This window comes from Chlamydotis macqueenii, chromosome 5 (genome assembly GCF_036417535.1).
Source record: "Chlamydotis macqueenii isolate bChlMac1 chromosome 5, bChlMac1.mat, whole genome shotgun sequence".
Lineage (NCBI taxonomy): Eukaryota > Metazoa > Chordata > Aves > Otidiformes > Otididae > Chlamydotis > Chlamydotis macqueenii.
This window is the reverse complement of record NC_141560.1, coordinates 67,034,262-67,052,799: the sequence shown is the minus strand read 5'-3', so window position 1 is coordinate 67,052,799 and position 18,538 is coordinate 67,034,262. Positions and strand designations below refer to the sequence as shown.

The 18,538-nt window shown below is 38.0% G+C and overlaps 1 protein-coding gene across 1 annotated transcript in view; it reads left to right on the top strand.

Moving 5' to 3' along the window:
* The window catches only part of GAS2 (growth arrest specific 2), a 96,980-nt gene that overhangs the window by 8,468 nt on the left and 69,974 nt on the right, over positions 1 to 18,538 (top strand). The window contains exons 2-3 of the mRNA XM_086749792.1: positions 192 to 353; positions 9,178 to 9,302. Of these exons, the coding sequence (XP_086605918.1) occupies positions 212 to 353; positions 9,178 to 9,302 (267 nt within the window). The 5' untranslated portion in view covers positions 192 to 211. The remainder of the gene's footprint in view (positions 1 to 191; positions 354 to 9,177; positions 9,303 to 18,538) is intronic.

Sequence of the window (18,538 nt, the reverse complement as noted above, 5' to 3'; positions counted from 1 at the left end):
AGACTTCAGTCATCGATGTTGCGTTCATGTGTTAGATCCACATCTGTTTGTCTGACATCTGATTGCTTAGAATCACAGTTACTCTTGTTATGTTCTGTAATTCTAAAAAGAGAACTTGTGAAACTTGATTTGGTCTAATGAAGTACTTATTTTTTTCTTTTTTCTTTTTTTTTTTTTCTTTAATAAAACAGGTACAACAAGTGGATAAGCAATGTGCACTGCTCTGAGCCCAAAGGCACGTGGGCCTGGCCTCTCTGATATGCATCAATACAGTCAGTGGCTTGCAAGTAGACATGAGGCCAACTTGTTGCCGATGAAAGAGGACTTGGCTCTGTGGCTCACAAACCTATTGGGTAAGATACAATAAGAGAACGGAAATACTGGGCAGTATCTGAACTCTGTACACTGTTAGAGGGGAATTCAGTCCTTCACACTTCTTTGCTTTTCAAAACTAAAGGTAGTTATGGTTAGGTAGCTACCTCCACGTAGTCTGTGTTTTAGCAAGGTCAGAAAAGCTAGGTAAGAAGTTTGCCTCCACAGTGTTTCTTTGAGTGGCATAATTGAACTTCATTATTAATTTCATGTTTATTTTTCCTCAAATTTCATTTTAAATATTCTTTTGCGTGTGTTTTCTTTATTAATACCATTAAGCTGAATGGTGCTAATTACTACCACCAAGTACATCTTCCATTTTTGTTGGTAGGCCTCCTAAAGAGTATTGGTGTACTGACTGTCTTGAAGGGAAGGAGCCATTAAATAATTCTTTGCTGACCAAGCAGCCTAGTGATTGATAATTGCTGCTGAAGGCAATGCATGCTAAGACTTACGGACCCTTCTGCACAGAAGGGTCTGACCTAGTGGCTGCAACCGAGACTTGGGAATTTACTGGTTGCAGCTGTACATCTTGGTGTGTGAAGCCGAAAGGTGGTGTTGATGAAAGAGGATGCAAAGAAAAAACAGGTAGATGTGAAGAGGAGCAAATGGGAGTCTGTCCTGGCAGGAAGGAAAGAGACAGTTCTTTGGGATATACGACTCATTCAAGAAGGCAGAATTTAGAAACTATGAGCCAGGAAATAGTTTGTTGTGAGCGTTCAGGGGAAAAATGGCTTTTGTATGATCTCTGTAAGTCCAAAGGATTCTACCAAAGAAATCCATGACTTACAGAATACCTCATCTGAAGGGAAACATCCCAGTACTTAAACAAAGAGGAGAGAATATTTTAGAGGAGGTGATGTTTACATGAAACTTTTGCTGATGTTATTTTGGAGGAAAATTTGGATGAGTGTTTTTAAATATGTGGTGTGTGGTTTTGGGAGTGTTTGGGTTATTTTTCTGAGTCTGTTCTGGTGTCTTGTCTTGCCAAATGCTGTAGCTAAACCTTCTTGGTTCAAGAAGGAGAATATCTGATGCCTTCCATCTGCACATTCTACCTTGCTGTGTTTCCCCCTTTTTTAAAAGGAAGGGAAGTATTGCTGTGTTATGAGACATGTAGTCAATAAATACAGTGTCAGCAGAATGCAAGAACATGATATTTTGGAGGTAGGTGCTACTTATTTTAGAATAGAATAGAATCATTAAGGTTGGAAAAGACCTCTAAGATCATCAAGTCCAACCATCAACCTAACATCACCATGCCTACTAAACCATGTCCCACAGTGCCACATCTACACATTTTTTTAACACCTCCAGGGATGGTGACTCCAGCACTTCCCTGGACAGCCTCTTCAAATGCTTGACCACTCTTTTGGTGAAAAATTTTTTCCTAATATCCAATCTAAACTTCCTCTGATGCAACTTGAGGCCGTTTCCTCTTGTCCTATCACAAGTTACTTGATAGAAGAGACCAACACCCACCTCACTACAACCTCCTTTCAAGTAGTTGTAGAAAGCAATGAGGTCTCCCCTCAGCCTCCTTTTCTCCAGGCTAAACAATCCCAGTTCCCTCAGCTGCTCTTCATAAGACTTGTTCTCCAGAGCACTCACTGACTTTGTTGTCCTTCTCTGGACACACTCCAGCAACTTGTTGTCTTTCTTGTGGTGAAGGGCCCAAAACTGCACACAGTACTCGAGGTGCGGCCTCACCAGTGCCGAGTACAATCACTTCCCTGCTCCTACTGGCCACACTATTTCTGATACCAGCCAAGATGCTGTTGGCCTTCTTGGCCACCTGGGCACACTGCTGGCTCATGTTCAGCTGGCTATCGGCCAACACCCCCAGGTCCTTTTCTGCCAGGCAGCTTTCCAGCCCCTCTTCCCCAAGCCTGCAGCGTTGCATGGGGTTGTTGTAACCCCAGTGCAGGACCCGACACTTGGCCTTGTTAAACCTTGAGGGTTGGAATAGTTATGAATCCACAACTGCAAAAGTGGCACTTGCTTTAAATTACATCTTTGTGTGGTACTTCCATTTAAATTAATGAGTTTTGAGTATAAAATTGTCTAGGCAATGCCAGAACAAAATCCAGAAATCCTGACTTTTCATTCCAATTACCACAAGACAGCAATCCAAAAGACTGTTTTTTGAATCAGAAGCGGCACGTTCCATTAAGGATTTAATATATTTTTAAAATGTTTTAAACAATGAAGTTTTAGTGAGCCACTCCAGAACACATAAAAGCTTGTTTGCAGTTCATAACAGAATTCTCACAGTGGCAAGTTTAGGAATGAGGTCACTTTTTTTTAGCAAGAAAGTAGCAACCAGCAGGAGGTTCTGAAATGCCAACTGTAATTAAAAATCTGATTTTTCATATAGACACCAAATTCTGTACTGCAGAACTAAATGGGCACAACTTTCTTTTAATTAAGCAGCATCCACAGCTCATTTGCCTAATGCATTCCCCCACACCTTCTCACACCAAGCTCTTTTATTCTCAGAGTTTTTTCTGAAGAACTGAAAATATAGTGATTTGTTGAACTGCTTTGAATTCCTGTGTAGACATTGTTATTCAAATTAATAATTCAATTAAGTTAAAATTCATATTCAAAATAAATTAAGTGTAACTGAATTAAAGTAATTAATAATCATATAAATATAGTAACTCAGAATTCAAATTTAGTTTAATTACTGTATAATTTAGGTTAACTTTAATGAGAGGAGAGGCACGTAAGCGTGTTGCTGTAAGATAAAATAGGTAGGAATTTATAGCATGCCGTTACCTTGTTGTAAAAACCTGTTTGTATTTTCTCACTTTTCAGCATCCAAAAGGATATGTAGGACTTTTTTTTTTTTTTTTTTTTTCTTCTTCTTCTCCATGGGAGAAATAATGTATTTTGCATTAATGGTCAGTAGATTTTCATGTGCATGGATATGCAGATAACACAGAGCAGATACTATTGTGTATCCACACCCTAGTTTGCTCTGTGCTGTAAATTGTTCGGCCTCTTTGTGTCTTTGTGCTAGTTTTAATGCAGTAAGATTTCTCAATTTATAAATAAAATTAATTTTTACCATGTTGATTCATGTTTTTTCATCTATATTTTGTGCATTCATTTATACTATGACTGAACAAGGACACCTGATCTTTTCAAATAAGTGTAGATTTAAAAACATAATAGAAAGTGTTTTAGGCAAGAATAGGGCTCAACCTCTTTGAGATACTTTGATCAGCTGATGGTGTTTTTGGAAATTTTTGTGGAGAGGCAAGTATGTCCTACATGGTGTTACTGGGAGGTAAAATGGTGTCAGTTTTGCAGCAGCAAATCTTGGTGTGGGTTCGAAATTACAAACTGGAAAACATTAGAAGGATATTGCACTTTATAATATCAATGCGGGGTTTTGATAGTAGATGGAAATTAGGCATAGCTGGAATTTGACCTTACCCGACTGACAAATTGGAAAACTGAGATACATGCTGCAGCTGGAAAATAATGCTGTGAGAATTTTTAACCCTGAGACTTTGAACATGTTATTCTAATTTAGCATGGACATTGTTGTGGGTTGTTTTTTTTTTTTTTGTAATCACTGGTACTTTTGTATGCGTTTTGCTAATTATTTTTGGAACCATGTCAGAGAAACTCAGAGCTTCTGAGAGGACAATTTGTCATTACAGCTCCAGTGCTGAATAGATTTTAGCTGCCTGTATTCTGGGGGCTGGAAAAAGGACATCACCGATGAAATTGATGTGTCAGATGGCATTAACTCATGCAATATTGTGCATTATAGCGTTCTCAGTGGGACATGTCAGGATTGCAGGGATGGGAGTTTGCATGCTGGAGAGGAAGACTGGAGCTACGGATGTTGTATCTCTTATCCTCACTTCCCTTTGCTGAGTTTTGGTGGCTCGGTTGAGTGGTAAAGTTAAGGAGACGTGTTGACCCAACTGTCTTGCAAATAGTGATCTTCTCTCAATCTTGTTCTTATTATGTATAGAGACAATTAAACAATCAGCAGTGCTTTCACTGCTGACACACTCCAAATTTGGTAGATAATGTATATACTTATTTTAGTAGAATGCTCTTGTGGATACCAAAAACTTCCACCTTGAGCGAGCTTCACCTGGGAATTAGCACAGCTGGGCCATAGTAATCTTCTAGCAGAGGCAAAGTGGCAATTTGAAAGCAAATAGACTTTGCTTGTCTGCTGTACTCTGCAGTACTGTCTTGTTTTCTTGTGTGTGTCTGCAGAGGTGAAAGGACTGACATCAGGAGGAGTGAGCCTCATCACCAGTCTGTAGTTCAGGACGAGTGGTTTCTCTGTTTCCCCTTTGGCTTTCTGTAGAGCTCTGATCTTTTTTTTTTCCCATTCCTGGAGCCCATTTATCAGCCGCAGAGGGTTATAATATTGTCACTTACTCCATCCAGCTTCATTTAGCACATGGGACCACAGAGTACACCTGTAAGATGTGCCCTGGGCACGTATCTGGGTTCCAAGATTTCAGTGCTGAGGCCTTTTCCTAACAAAGCTTTCTGGGCTTCAGAAGCTTCATAGGTGAGGAGCTGCACAATGCAAGAAGCTGAGGAATTGGACATGTAAATGTTGTATTTTGCATGAGGCATGTAAAAGTTGCTTGGGTGCAAAAGTGAAGTAGGCTTGGAGAGGAAGGAACAGAGAAGTAAGGATGTTAGGAGAGGCATTTTGTTGAAGACCAGGTGTGGAATTTAAAGATGTGTTGAAAGAGGTGTAAAGTTTGGGGCATGAAGGGTGGGAAGTCTTCTGCAAGAAAACTGTCTGTCTTAGATTCTGAATTAAAGCAAAACCTGCTTCAGCTCAGTGTTCTTGCGCATCTTGCTGTCTAAGAGGATTCCATAGCAGTACCTTTACTTTAAACATCAGCGTGTTGAGCTCAAGCCAGTGGAAAACGCAGGTTTTAAATATCTGAGTATCAAGATACTCATGATGCTGATAATTCTAGTGATTCTGCTGGACTGATGCAGTTTATTATTTAGTTGAGAGGCTTTTTAATTTTCTTTAGTATCAACATGCCTTTGAGACTGTTTATATGTCCTGTTTCAAGTGATAATGTCTCAATGCTATCAAAACTATTTCTCTTGCTGTCAGCTATTGTAGGAAACATAACAGCCTTATCAAAAAAGAACCAGTTTTGCATGTGCATAAAATCATTGGCCTTTGTTTTCTTTATTTTTATTGCGTTTTGTTATCTTGGGTTTAAATGCCACACAGTTTGAGTGGGTGAGGAGGAGTTGTTCCACTGGTGCCTCAGTGTTGTAGAAGCTCGTCCTTCTACCAACATGTTTCAGAGATTCACTTGAGTGAAACGTTTCTATTTGTAAACTAGTAGTTTTGTGTTACCCCTGGAGCACAGAGTTAAAATAGTTGATGGGCTGGTTGTGAGGCTGGAGTCAGTGTCTTGCATTGTAGTTATTTAAGCAAGAATGGAAGAACTCAGTGCAATAATAGAGGAACCAACTAGATTTTGGTACTTTGTTTTAGTTTTGAGTCCCTCCGCCACCTTCCGACGGCTCTGGTTGTCTAAGGTGGCCCATAGGGAATGCTTTATCTTCGGCCTCTTGGGCAAACACCCTGGGCATGGCCTCTTTTTAGGTATTCTTTCATAGACCTCCCAGTCTGGTTGCCTTAGGGTCCCCGGGACTGGGTGGCCTTGCAGATACCTGCCCACAGTTTGAGTGGTAGATGTTCAGGCAGAACAATTTCTCTTTTTGAGGGGCATCTGGTGATTGTGGTAGAAGAGAGGGTAAGCAATGATGGCGAGGTTTGAGAAAGCCTTCATATTCCTGTTTTTTTATCATACTTTTAGTATTGTTTTTTTATTATAGTTAATGTTATTACCATTTTATGAAAACATTGCAACTGCTTTCTTGTAATTATAGGGGGAGTTATACATTTTTAATGGAGTTTAATGTTTTTTCCATACAAATATACAGAGCCATTCTTTTCCTCAGGCTATGAACATTACTCTCATTTGAATCAATACATTTCAACTGTTAAATATGTCAGAGTGTCTGTTTTAGCAAAGAAATACCACCTTTTGGAGCCATAAAATACAGTGAATTGAAAGCTGACACCTAATATATTTTTCATTGGATACAGATGTTCAATGCAAAACTCATTCTTGCAGCTTTCATAAAAGGGAACAGAACTGAAATACTCTGGCTTAGTGTACAATATGCAGTGACCAAACTGCTAATGCAATTCAGGGTTTAAAATAACATAAACCTATTGTTAAATAGCAGAAGAAGATAGAAGAATTTTTCCACGTCTGTGTAAAAAGAAAATACCTCTAAATAGGTTTTAGGCTTTTAATGCTTGACCAGTGAAATAATAAATCTATAAAGCATAGGACAGAATAGATATGTAGAATGTGATTTTTCTTTTGCCTGTGTGAAAAACTATGCTTTCCAAAGTAAAATAAAAAACTTGAGTAGGTTAAAAATATTTGAAATAATTTTTTAGAAGGAAATGAGCCATTCTAAAATGTGATACTTAATTAAAAATAAAACAGTATAGCATAGTCATTTTTCAAATTTAGCTTTCTAATTGCTTTATACCTCTTGCCAAAAAAAACCTGGTGGGGCAAATGGGAAAATATGTAGGCTAGAATGGTGCTGAAGGCTTTTGAGGTGCCCAGATGTTCAATTTTTGTATCTGTGGGCTGTTACAGATTCAGTCCTGGCTTCAGCTGAGCTGGAGGCACTGCTAAAATATCATCAGTTATGCACAAACTACCACAGCGTGTCTGCATGCTGCTCCTGCTCTTTTGCCTGGAGAAGTCATTTAGGTATACGGGAGCTGTAAAGTGGGCTATATGGCAGAGACAATTAAGGAGGAATAAAAAGGCGGGGAAAATGACGTTAAACAGATATTTCTGAAATAGAAATGTGTTAGGAAAAATCCAAGCTGAATTTCAACTAAAAAGATGTCTACTGCTGTATCTGAAGATCATTGGCTGCAAAGATCTTTTAGTCGTAGATTTTTAACTAACCAAACTGAAAAGGCTCACAATTTTTTGCCCAAAGGATGCTGAAGTATCTGATAATTTTCAAGCAAGAGTCTAGAGAAATAATCTTTCCTTTAGCATTTTTGTAATCATATTGCTTTATGATACTGCTTTCTTTGCTGTTGTGACACTGATTATCAGATTACAATGTACCAGGAATATATTGCAGAAGCACAATATTATTTTTTTTTATTACCTACTTCATTTTTCTTACTTTTGAATGTTATTTCCCCCCTCTCTTCTCAGTGAAAAGATATAGAAAAGCTTTACTTCTCTTTAAATCTACTTTTCCTAGGGTTCTTGAGGAAAAAAAATGTTGTCACCCTGTTCTAAACACATTAATGTCTTCGGTTTCCAGACATTCCGTGAAAATAAATTTTCCCAAATTAACTGGCAAACAAAATAAAAGAAAACCCCTGGTTTAGTCAAGCAGATGCTTGTTGGTCAAAAATCTGTGTCAAACAAACCCCGACCAGCAGCGGGCAGGCTTCTACCTGTTGTCCTGCCTGCAAACAGCCAGTTTTGAGTAGCAGGAGTGGATCTGGATGGGATGAAGAACCACTCTCACTTCAGATTTTTTTTGTTTGTTTGGGTTTTTTTTGACAGAGTAGAAACATTGTTACCAATGATTGCTGTGTAACAATCTATGAAAAATGAGTGATAGTGTTATTCCTGGTCTGAAATGACATGTGTAAATATCAACAAAAATAAATAAATCCCATCTTAATAGGAAGAGCAAGAATAGCCCTTGATGCCCTCTTGATATTGGTAGAAGAGGGCTGAAAAATATACAGCTACTGGTCAAAAAAAGTGTCTGAAGAGAAGGCAAATTTTCCAGTAGAAAAGTGAAAATGGAAAACTTTTAATAAGAAATAGGAATATTTTTATCTGGAAATGATGTTAAGATCCTGGAAGTTTACTCTAGGGTGGTAAGTGATTCCCTTCTCATCTGGCCTGTCCAGCCTGGTCGGAATGCGCATCTCATCATGGACTCTTGTCATCTCCTGTGACAGGAGGATGTAATTACGGTGCAATGGAAGGTCTGCTGTAGCCAGGGAGGATGATTTGTGGCAGCTGAATTACAGCATCATCTGGCATGATAATAATTGATATATTTTAAAATCAGAGTATTTTGGCTTTGTTCTTTGGGTGAAAATTTTAATCTGTGTGCCAAGTAGATATGTAACTTGAAACTTCACATTCTCCCTTTTTAAAAATGTACCTAACTTTACTTCTGAAAAAGCTCTTTCAAAGGAGCATTGCAGTCTCTGTAGTATCTTGTCAACTTCTTATAGGATCAAGTCTTAAAGTATTTTTTTAAAAATACAGTGCTTTCCTTCTTGACATGGTTTTCTACTTCTGTTAAAAAATAAGCTGTAGTATTGTTAGCAACTCTTGCACTATAGCTACTCATGCACACTGGTGTAAATCATTTGTCTGCAGTACTCTGTCTTTTAAAACACTGTGTTAAAAACACTGGAATTTTATAAGTAAAATGAGATATTTGGAGTCTGATATGCTAGAACTATTTTTCAAATAGCACATGCCTTCCCAAAGAAAGCATGTTATTTTTGAATAATTTGCTGTATGTCTACCAGTAAAGTTTTGTGAGGTTATTCACTAAATATTCAAAGTATATGCAAAATTTTCAGTTAAAGCATATCTCAAATTGTTGTCCAGATTTCTATTGATTTCTCTTTTTGCACAAATGTAGTCTATACCATTGCACGCTTTCTGCCATGTTAACTTTCTGTTTGCTGTTCAGGTAGAGAAATAACAGCAGAAACCTTTATGGAGAAATTGGATAATGGTGCCTTGCTTTGTCGGTTAGCTGAGACCCTGCAGGAGAAATTTAAAGAAAACAGCTTTGATGCAAACAAGCCTGGCAAAGTAAGTGTCAGTAAATGTTCTAGCATGTATTATCAGTATCTGAGGTATCTGTCTTTTGGTACTGAACTTTTTTGCGCACTTAAGAGATTTATTTTGTGGAGGTTCTGCAAATGGGCAGGGAGGTAATTGCTCTGTGTAGAAAGATTACAATATAAAATTCTGAGAATTAATACTTCTTGGGTAATCATTAAGGTAAATATGAGAGGAAGTTACTCAAAAAATGACTTGTTCTATGTCTTATGCTCCACATGTTACAAGATGTAGCAGTGTGATGTGGTAGCTAATAGAGAAAATGTGACCCTTGTATTTATTTGCGAGGAGAATATTAAGGAGCTGTGGGAGGTCCCTTTTCCTTCATAAACAGCTCTGGAGAGGCCAATAATAACATTCTATAGTTCGTTTTGGTGCCTTGAGTTTAAAGGTCCTATTGGCATACTGGAAGAGATTCAGTAAAGAGTTGCAGGGATGCTGTGGAAAATGTGAACCTTCAGAATATAATGAAGGGCTTTGCAAAGATCAGGTTAAGATCTTGTTTGACTACAACCTACCTTTAATTTAAGTGATTTCCATAGGACAATCTTATTGGGAGAAGTTAAAAAGTGCAGCAGTTTTCTTTCTGGGAGAAGTTAAACAGTCAACGTTTACATTACTGCATTTACTCTGAAACTGTTTTTATTTTTCTTGTTGAATTCGGATATGTCTTCCTTAAAAGCTAAAACAGGCAAATACACAGCAGGTAAAAAAGAGCCCAAGAGCAGAAATCACATAATTTATCTTCTATTATTTATGTTTTCATAACTAGTCTGTAGCAGAAATTGGAGCACAGCATAAATTTTATCGGCACTTCTGAGAACTGACAGCCTTGTGTCAGCTGCAGCTGCATAAGTTGTTTTTCTTGGTTCCAGTCTCATAATTGTTGTTGCAGAATAAATTGTCTGGACTAAGTCAGGCTTTATTTATTTAATTCTTTTTAACCTTCTATGGATTGGAGCGGGGGCAGAGGGGCGTTGTTTGCTTACTTTGCGATTTTTTTTTTTTTTTTTTTTTTTTTTTTTTTTCCCCCCTAAAGAAAAAGGAAGAGATAGCTGGGAAGAAAGATAAGAAGTAAAATAGAGAAGGAAGGAAGCCTTCCTCCACACAGAAGAAAAAGAGAGCTGGAACTTATATATCATATTTCAAATTATAATCAGGGTTTGTGAGTTCCTCTTTGTAACATGGTCCAGCTTATCTTCACCTAAGTGGTGACCTGTTAGTGTTACGGTAGCTCCTGAGCTGAGAAAACACTTATGGCAGTCTTCTCAATTGAGCCTAGGCAGAAAGAAGGGTTACTTCTTGTTTTGTTTTTTTTTCCCTTAACAAACAAACAGAAAAAACCCTCACTGACAAGAACTACTAAAAGCTTCTGTGAATACCCAAAAGGTAAATGTGGCTACGTAGTTCTAACGCATTCCTTTTTCATGCCTTTTCATGCCTTTGGTACAACTGGCATACTAGAAAACCAGTTAAATCGTAACGTGTAAGGCGTTTTTTTACAGAATGACATCTCAGAAAACTGTGTCTATTTAATATAAAATTCACAGGAAAATAATAGTCAGATTTTTCTACAAAGTTTTAGTGAACATTCAGAAATTCGAACAGTATGTTTTTGTTAGATATCTAACTACTGCTTTTTGGGGTTTTGGTTGGTTGTTGGTTTGTTTGCTGCTTAAAAGAGGTAGACCTCCTTTCTTGTGTTAACTTCCCCAGCTGAGAATATGGCCTTCTTTACTTCAGTTAGCTGATCTCCTTTTTATGAACCTGTGTTCCATTAGAAGACAATTAGACATTTGCAATCCTCTATGTCGTAATTACCTAGATTTGTTGGTCTTATTTGTCAAACGGCTAGAACAAGCAATGCAATTAAAGGGGAAAAATTCTACTCCACTGCTGTTTTCTCAATGTATACTATTTCATACTTAGTGTAGTAAGAATTCAAAGCAATGGCAGAGTAATAGATTTGTGTCATTGTAGGCTATTAGGGAGCTATTTATCCTTTCAGATTGCAATTCCCTGTGTAGCAGTGCTAGGCAATAGGACCAGTCTACACACTGGAAAGTCTAACTTGTGGTGCCAAAGAAATTTATAAGACTGTACTGTATGAATTTAGCATAGTAAGAATTCCACAATCCTCCCCTGAATCACTATTATGTATTTTGTTATAATATATGTGGATTTTTGAAGCCATTTGGCCATTTCTCTGTGCACAGGAAAATGGAAACGTTATGGTCTTCCACCCAGATGCCCTGGTGACTCCAGTGGCAACTGGAAGTTCTATAGACCCCAGCCTCCGTTGAAATAGATAACGTGCCTTTCTATCCATATATGTAACCTTTAATTTTTTAGATAGAAGTAGACTGATGTGAAATGGGTGGCTACCAGAAGGATCAGCTTGCAGGCAGCACCAGGTTGCAGCTGAGTGAGGTAGACAGGATAAGGCTGTACATAAGGGAGGAAAAAAAAAAAAAATCTTACTAAGTTCCTCCACAAGCTTGAAGATTTGATCTGTTTTCATAAGTGAAATATTTCCTTGTATGGGAGCTACTTCCTAGATGGGAAAGCTCCATAAAATATTTTGGTTTTAGTTTTGTCTTAGAGGAAGATGATATATACTGTTCTACTTGATACGTACTACTGATCATGAATTCACTTCTGCAGCTCTTCAGGGCTGTCTCGCCAGTTCAGCAGCTATAGCAACACAGGGAAGATTTTAAAAACTAATATTCCATACACTGAGTCATCAGTTGTTTGACATAATTCCTTAAGTTCATGCTGTGATACTCTGAGAATGGTAAAGGCTAAATCCTGTTGCTTCTGGGTTAACTGCTTGTGCAATATGTTTCTAGTCACTGTCAATTTTGCAGTTTTTTTCTTAACAAGACTGTATCATTCCCTTTCTTGTTAGGGAGGACTGAACTTTCTTCAGCTTTCATGGACTCCCTAGGTTAGCATCAGCCTTTCCGAGTATGGAATAATTCAGGAAAGCATAAATCAAAAAGGCTGCAGCTCCTAAAATATTGAGTTTTCCAAATCTAGAAGGAAGATGGTGGTATTGATATAAACCCTTCCTTTTTGCCTCAGGTAGAGACACTTGGGGATACTGGGAACATTTTCAAAAGTTAGGAAACTACTGATGATATGACTTGGGAATACAGCTTTAAGAAACTGAAAAAGAGATTAAAAAGTGTGTGTGATGCAAAAATAAAGTCTGCTTTCCTTAGGAGTCAGAGGAAGGCAATGAAGGACGAACTTTTTGTGAGTGAAGGAGATCAATGGAGTAGCTTTTTATGAATAACTGAGCAGGTTAGGATTCTTCAGTGTGGAAAGAGGCAGCATGGAATAAATATTTTTTTACACTGAGGGTAGTGAAGCACTGGCACAGGTTGCCCAGAGAAGTGGTGGATGCCCCGTCCCTGCAAACACTCAAGGCCAGGTTTGTTTGGGCTCTGAGTGACCTCATCTGGTTGGAGATATACCTGCTCCTTGCAGGGAGGTTGGACTAGGTGACCTTTAAAGGTCCCTTCCAACCCAAACCATTCTGTGATTTTATTAGGGTGTATGATGGAACCTCCAAAATCAGGAATGGCATGGTAGATGTTCAGTCTTTTCTATGCAAAAACTGTGGGCACTGAATGAAGCTAGTAGGAGCCAAGCAAACAAAAGGGATTCCTTGTTTACAAACCAGTTGGGAATTTCTTGCCAAGGAATGTTAAATTATACCTGGGTTCTGAATAAGGTAATGGAAAAGAGATCTTTTGGAAGGCGGAATACACAGAAACCCCACCTATACCAGGAAGTCCCCATAGCTGTAAATGACTGAAGCTTGAGAAAGTGTTGAGAGATCTAACATTTGCTATGGTCTTAGTCTTCCCTAGGTGTGCTTACTTATGGCCAGTTTGGGTTGGATGAAACTTTGGCTGACCTAGGAGGGTCACTCTTACGTTCTGTGCCTTATTGCTGCCTGCGGATGAATACCTCGCTGGTTGTGCAGGTGGACGTGGACAAATTTATCCTTTCACAAGAGTCAAACTTCAAAGAAATAATTTTAAATTACTTTTTGTTCTATATAAAGATGCCCCTTTAGGCCTGAATCCCTACAGCTAGAAGTAGCACCTGAGTCACACTCTGCTTTGGGGTCTGTTATCCAGGAGAGTGATGTGTGAGTTGAGAGCTCTGGAGTCTGGCAGCCTCTGGTGCCATTTACCCAGTCTCTGCTCATTGCCCTTCTGAGCTCAATGCCAGAATAGGCACTTTTGGGTGTCATAATAGATATTCTGAATGCATCCTCCATGAGTCTAGCTCCCTAACCCTGTGGTGTTTGATTTATTGATCGTTCAGTAATAAGTTATTAAAAGCATTTCCGTTTCATTTCAGTTTCTAAAGGTGAGGCATTTAACAGTGGTTCATCTCAAAGGTGTTAGGTGCTAGGTTCTTTTGCAAGTTCCAGAAGACAGTGTTCTTCATTGTTAAACAGCTAAACCATGCTTCAAAACCTGATGATTCTGAAAACATTGATGTTGTATCTGATCCTTTACTTCGGACAGAAAAAACTTTGAGTTTTAAATGAAAATGGAAATTTTAAACAGGGAGGGCAGTATTAGACCTGTGTGACTGTATGCTGTATTTTTAAATAAGTCATTTTTTCCCCCTTTTTGGAGATATTACAGTCATAAATAAATCTAATCATGTGCAGTTATAAAATGACAAGGAGATGACTGATATCAATCTTAATAAATGCTTAAGATTTGTATGGTAGTAAGTTGTTGGAACTACTTGTGCTGCTGCTGCTAATGATCTACTGTCTAGAAACTACAGACTTATTATTATAGCAGGAGTTATTCCGTAAGTGATTCACGTTACAGGATGCCATTTTGTAATTTTCTCCCATTGGCTTGGATTTCATCTCCATGCTCTCCTGGCAGTATTTTACTTTTCCTGACAGATAGTTAATTTGAGAATTTCACAGCTGTACAAACAAATTCAAAGCATCAAGGCATGTGCAGTATGCACAGAGCCCACATTTGCTTAGGCTTAGTTTAGTAAGCCCATTAATTACATTTTTAAAATAAACATAAATAAATTGTGTTAATAGTTATCACCATTTTAATAGGCAGGGCATAGTAGGCTGCCCACCATCCTTGAAGTTGCCTATGAATATTCCACTGAAAACAATGTTTTCATGGCAAATGAATGGAAAGCGGTTGAAGCTGAACCATCCTTTTTCTCTGAGTTCCCAGGTTAATCAGATAAATCTCCACTCAAATCTCCCTTAGAAATACTTTGGAATAATGAATCGGAGTCTAAAATTTAACCCCATTTTCAGGAAGCTGGGATCTAGATTTGATTTGGCCTATAAAAGAAATAGAAGTCAGTACAAAATAAACCCGGATACGAATATTTCTTAAGTCCCAGGATGTTTAATTAAAAAATGCATTTAATTTTATTCTTCCAGTGGGCGCTGGTGTAGTTGGATTACACTGAATGTGTGCTAAAATAAAGCTGTGAAACAGCGAGTAAATTTTGTCCTCAGATGTGCAAGTTCACTTCCATTGAAAGTGTCTATGAAAACAGTGAGAACGCTTTGCAAGTCACATCATGCATTTTGAGAGTTATAATTAAGAGATGTAAACCGAGATTTGGGATGGAAGTTTTTTACCCTTAATTATGTTCTAATATGGAAGTTGGATATCAGAGGTGAAACAATTCAACAGTTTCACAACTGAAAACTCACGGTTTGTTTTGAATTTCAAGATGTGTATGTTTCTAAAGAGAATTATGTGTATCTGTGGAAATAGAGGCAGAATCCTGTAAACTAAAGGACTTGAAAAGCCAGGGAATTAACTTGAATTCTGTCAATATTGAAAGAAGGGGCTGGTGGCAAAAGAACAAGATTATAAACTGGAGGCCAAGTTAATTTCCCATCTCAGCTGTAAGCTTATTGTTTGCTTTTGGGAGAATACATCTCCATGCTTTCATTTTCCACATCTGTAACCTGGGAATACTGTTCACTGTACAATAATGGCTTGACTTGTGAAAATTATAAAGTGCTTTGAGCTCTTCTTGTGCCAAGCAGTATTGCTGCCCTATTTGTGAGCTGCGGTTAGTATTGGGTAGTTCTCGTTATGAAAACAAATTGGTATTTGACTCTGATCATTTACGAGAAACATGGAAACTCATGGTTCTCTAAATGTAGATAAGAGACAGACCTTTGGTTGTGCATCTGCTGCTTCCAAGAGCTTTGTGTCTGCTCTGCAATGGGGCTTCAAGCACATGTGGGGAACCTAGGCCTCCTAAAGCAGAGAATCTGGACTGATGGTTTAGGATTTGACTCCTCTCCCGAATCAGTGAGAGTCAGGAGTGAGTAACAGCTCTGGGATTACTCTAACAATTTATAAAAACAAAATATATGTTTATGCTTGTTCTGTCTTTTCAATCATTCCTTTGCATAAAGGGAATTATGTGAATGGAGACATTCTTGGAATCCTGGAGGTTCATGAGGAATAACAAGTGCCTCTGAGCTTCCAAGGCCTGCATCATCGAAGAAAGCCAAGTATCTGACAGTAGTTTAGAAATTAGGAGATTTGTTTTTAGAAAATCTTCTGTATCTTTGTATGGATATGTTATCACATAGGTTAAATGACAACTGAATATGCTACTGTAACTCTCACTTGTTAGTAATCCAGGAAGATCCATTCAAGTCTTGGAGAACGTGAGACACTTGTACAGATGCTGTGAGGTTAAATTGTTGGTTTTGTTTACAGAAGGCTGTACACGTACGACAAATTGTAGAAGATGTAATAGGTCGTATTAGTATATTTTCACCTAAACTGATGAAATATCAAATTGGAAAGAGAATTAGGAAAATATTTAATCATTTTCCAAGGCAGATAGCTTGGCTGGTGGACAGGAGGCAGGCTGTGCTTGATGTAATTCGAAGACTCAGTAGTTGGTTTAAGATCTAACTAAACCTGAATAAAGTGGTAAAGACCACAGTATTTTTGAAGGACTCTCAAAAATAAGAAGGCTAGTAAAAAATTCTTTGGGCTAGATATTATAGTTTATAACATCAACACCGAAGCTCGTTGAGCTTCCCTTACTGGAGTTGTCAAAATATGAGTGTGCATTAAAATTATTCAGGATATTAAAGTGCAAAAAATAGGCCAAACCAGATAACTTTATTTTTTATTTTTCTTCTTCAAGTAGTCATGCACTAAGGAAATATCCCTCTTGACAAATGATTGAGGTGCTCTGCAATGAAAATCAGTAAATTTATAATTTCCTTTCATTTAGTCTTGCTGAAATATAATAATACTTTTCAAACTTACTTGAGAATACTTTGACATAATAAGAATAAGATTAAAGATTACTAAATGGAATAGGGTATGTGTGATTGTTATGAGAACATCCATAGGTACAATAGAGAGAATTGCTTCAATGTTTTATAAATTTGGAAGGGGTATAAATTTTCATGCCTGAAAGTGTATTTCAAGTTCAAATGGAAAGGGCTAAGAATAAATTTCTTCTTTTGTCTATACTGTCTTTGTCTGCTTTGAAGTATCTTCCTTCGAAGCATGTGGATCTTACTCTTCTTGGACTCTGGATGGCCAAGCTGGAAGTCTGACCTAATCAACCTGGTGGTTTTATTTTTACTGTAGACTTTGGTTTCTCAAGGCACTGTGTCCTGTAGATGGGACGGATTCCCAGCAAATGCAGTGAGCTCGGTGCTTTGAGCCTGTGTGCCCAGTGTGGAGTCCTCAGCTATGGCAGAGCCATGTCCAGGTGCTCTCTGGAAGTTATAAATCTGACTCCCCAGTGGAGAATTACATGAATGTGGTTAGGTTATGAACAGATTCTTTGTGGTCTGGGGCAGCAATTTGCTTGTCTGCACACTTGTACTTTCTGGAGACTTTTGTTTTGCAGTAAAAGCTTGTGGAGCCAACTTGTAATCATATGCAGTACAGATACAGCCCTCAGTTACTTGGGAGGAAAAAAAAAAAAGGTAGACCATTGTGTTTTTGTATATTAATCTTTATAGTGGCAGACTGATGTGGATATGAGAGGAAAAGAATAATCTTGTGAAATGACTCACAAGTGCTAATCCATCTGGAAGGAATCATTTCCATGAGACGGTAAAGCTGTTTTTTAGAGAATTCCTTGTACCTTTCTCAGACATGTCAATAGCTTGCTGAGCTCGTGTTCCACTGGATTGCTACCAGGTTTCTTGCAGATACTGTAAGATTTCCCTGCAGCAGGTCATGCGGACAGACCCTATGTGTCTCAGCAAATAATTCTTACAACAAAGGTTTTCTACTTGCAGCAGGATTGTATGGTAGGATAGAGTTCCATTTCTCACCAGGCTATAAGAAGAGAATTTATGAACCAATTTAGGATATTCTGTGGTTGTCTGCTTGGCACCTTCCAGGTGAATATATTGAAAAACTTCTTATAAGCTCTTAGGTGCCCTTTAAGCCATGCATTGTGTTGGAAGAGCTACAAAATCCTGGAAGGAGCACCAAGACATCATGTCTCTCCAGATATCTCTTCCCGCCGATACTTTCTGTCCTTGGGAAGGTGCAGTTTATTCCCTCCTTTGGCTGAAGCGCATTTAAGCTCTGTGTGAACTGGCTTTGCTTTTGTCAGTGAACCTGAGGTATGGATTCTCCTGCTTACCCCTCCTTCTGCTCCGATTTAATATTGCAGAAATAATCAGAATTTGCATCTCAAGGTAGTTGTCATGGAAAAAGCAGTGCAGCTTTAAGCAGTTAAACTGCCTGTTAGCTCCTGCTTTGGCAAATACCCCAATGACTCTGCAAATCAAGTCAAGAGGAGAACCAAACTTTGATTTCTAATAATATCACTATACTAGAAGACATCTCAAGTTTGTTTGTTTTTTTTTTTTTCATTAACATTGGTTTGGTATGGAATACTAATACTTAGACTTTTCATAAAATTTGTATTAAAACTAGAAGTTTGCCAAGCATTTTTACCATTACTTCAGTCCAGGTATTGCAAATAGGGATGACATGTTTTCAGAGATAAATACGTAAACAGCCATTTTTAGATTTGCTGGATTTTGCCTTTTATGTGAAATACATTGTAACATTCCTGTTATTTAATTTTTTAGGTCTTAAAGCAAACAGAGAAAATATCTGTAACAGATCTTCCTGTGGGGCTTTTAATTTAGAATATTACGACTAGTT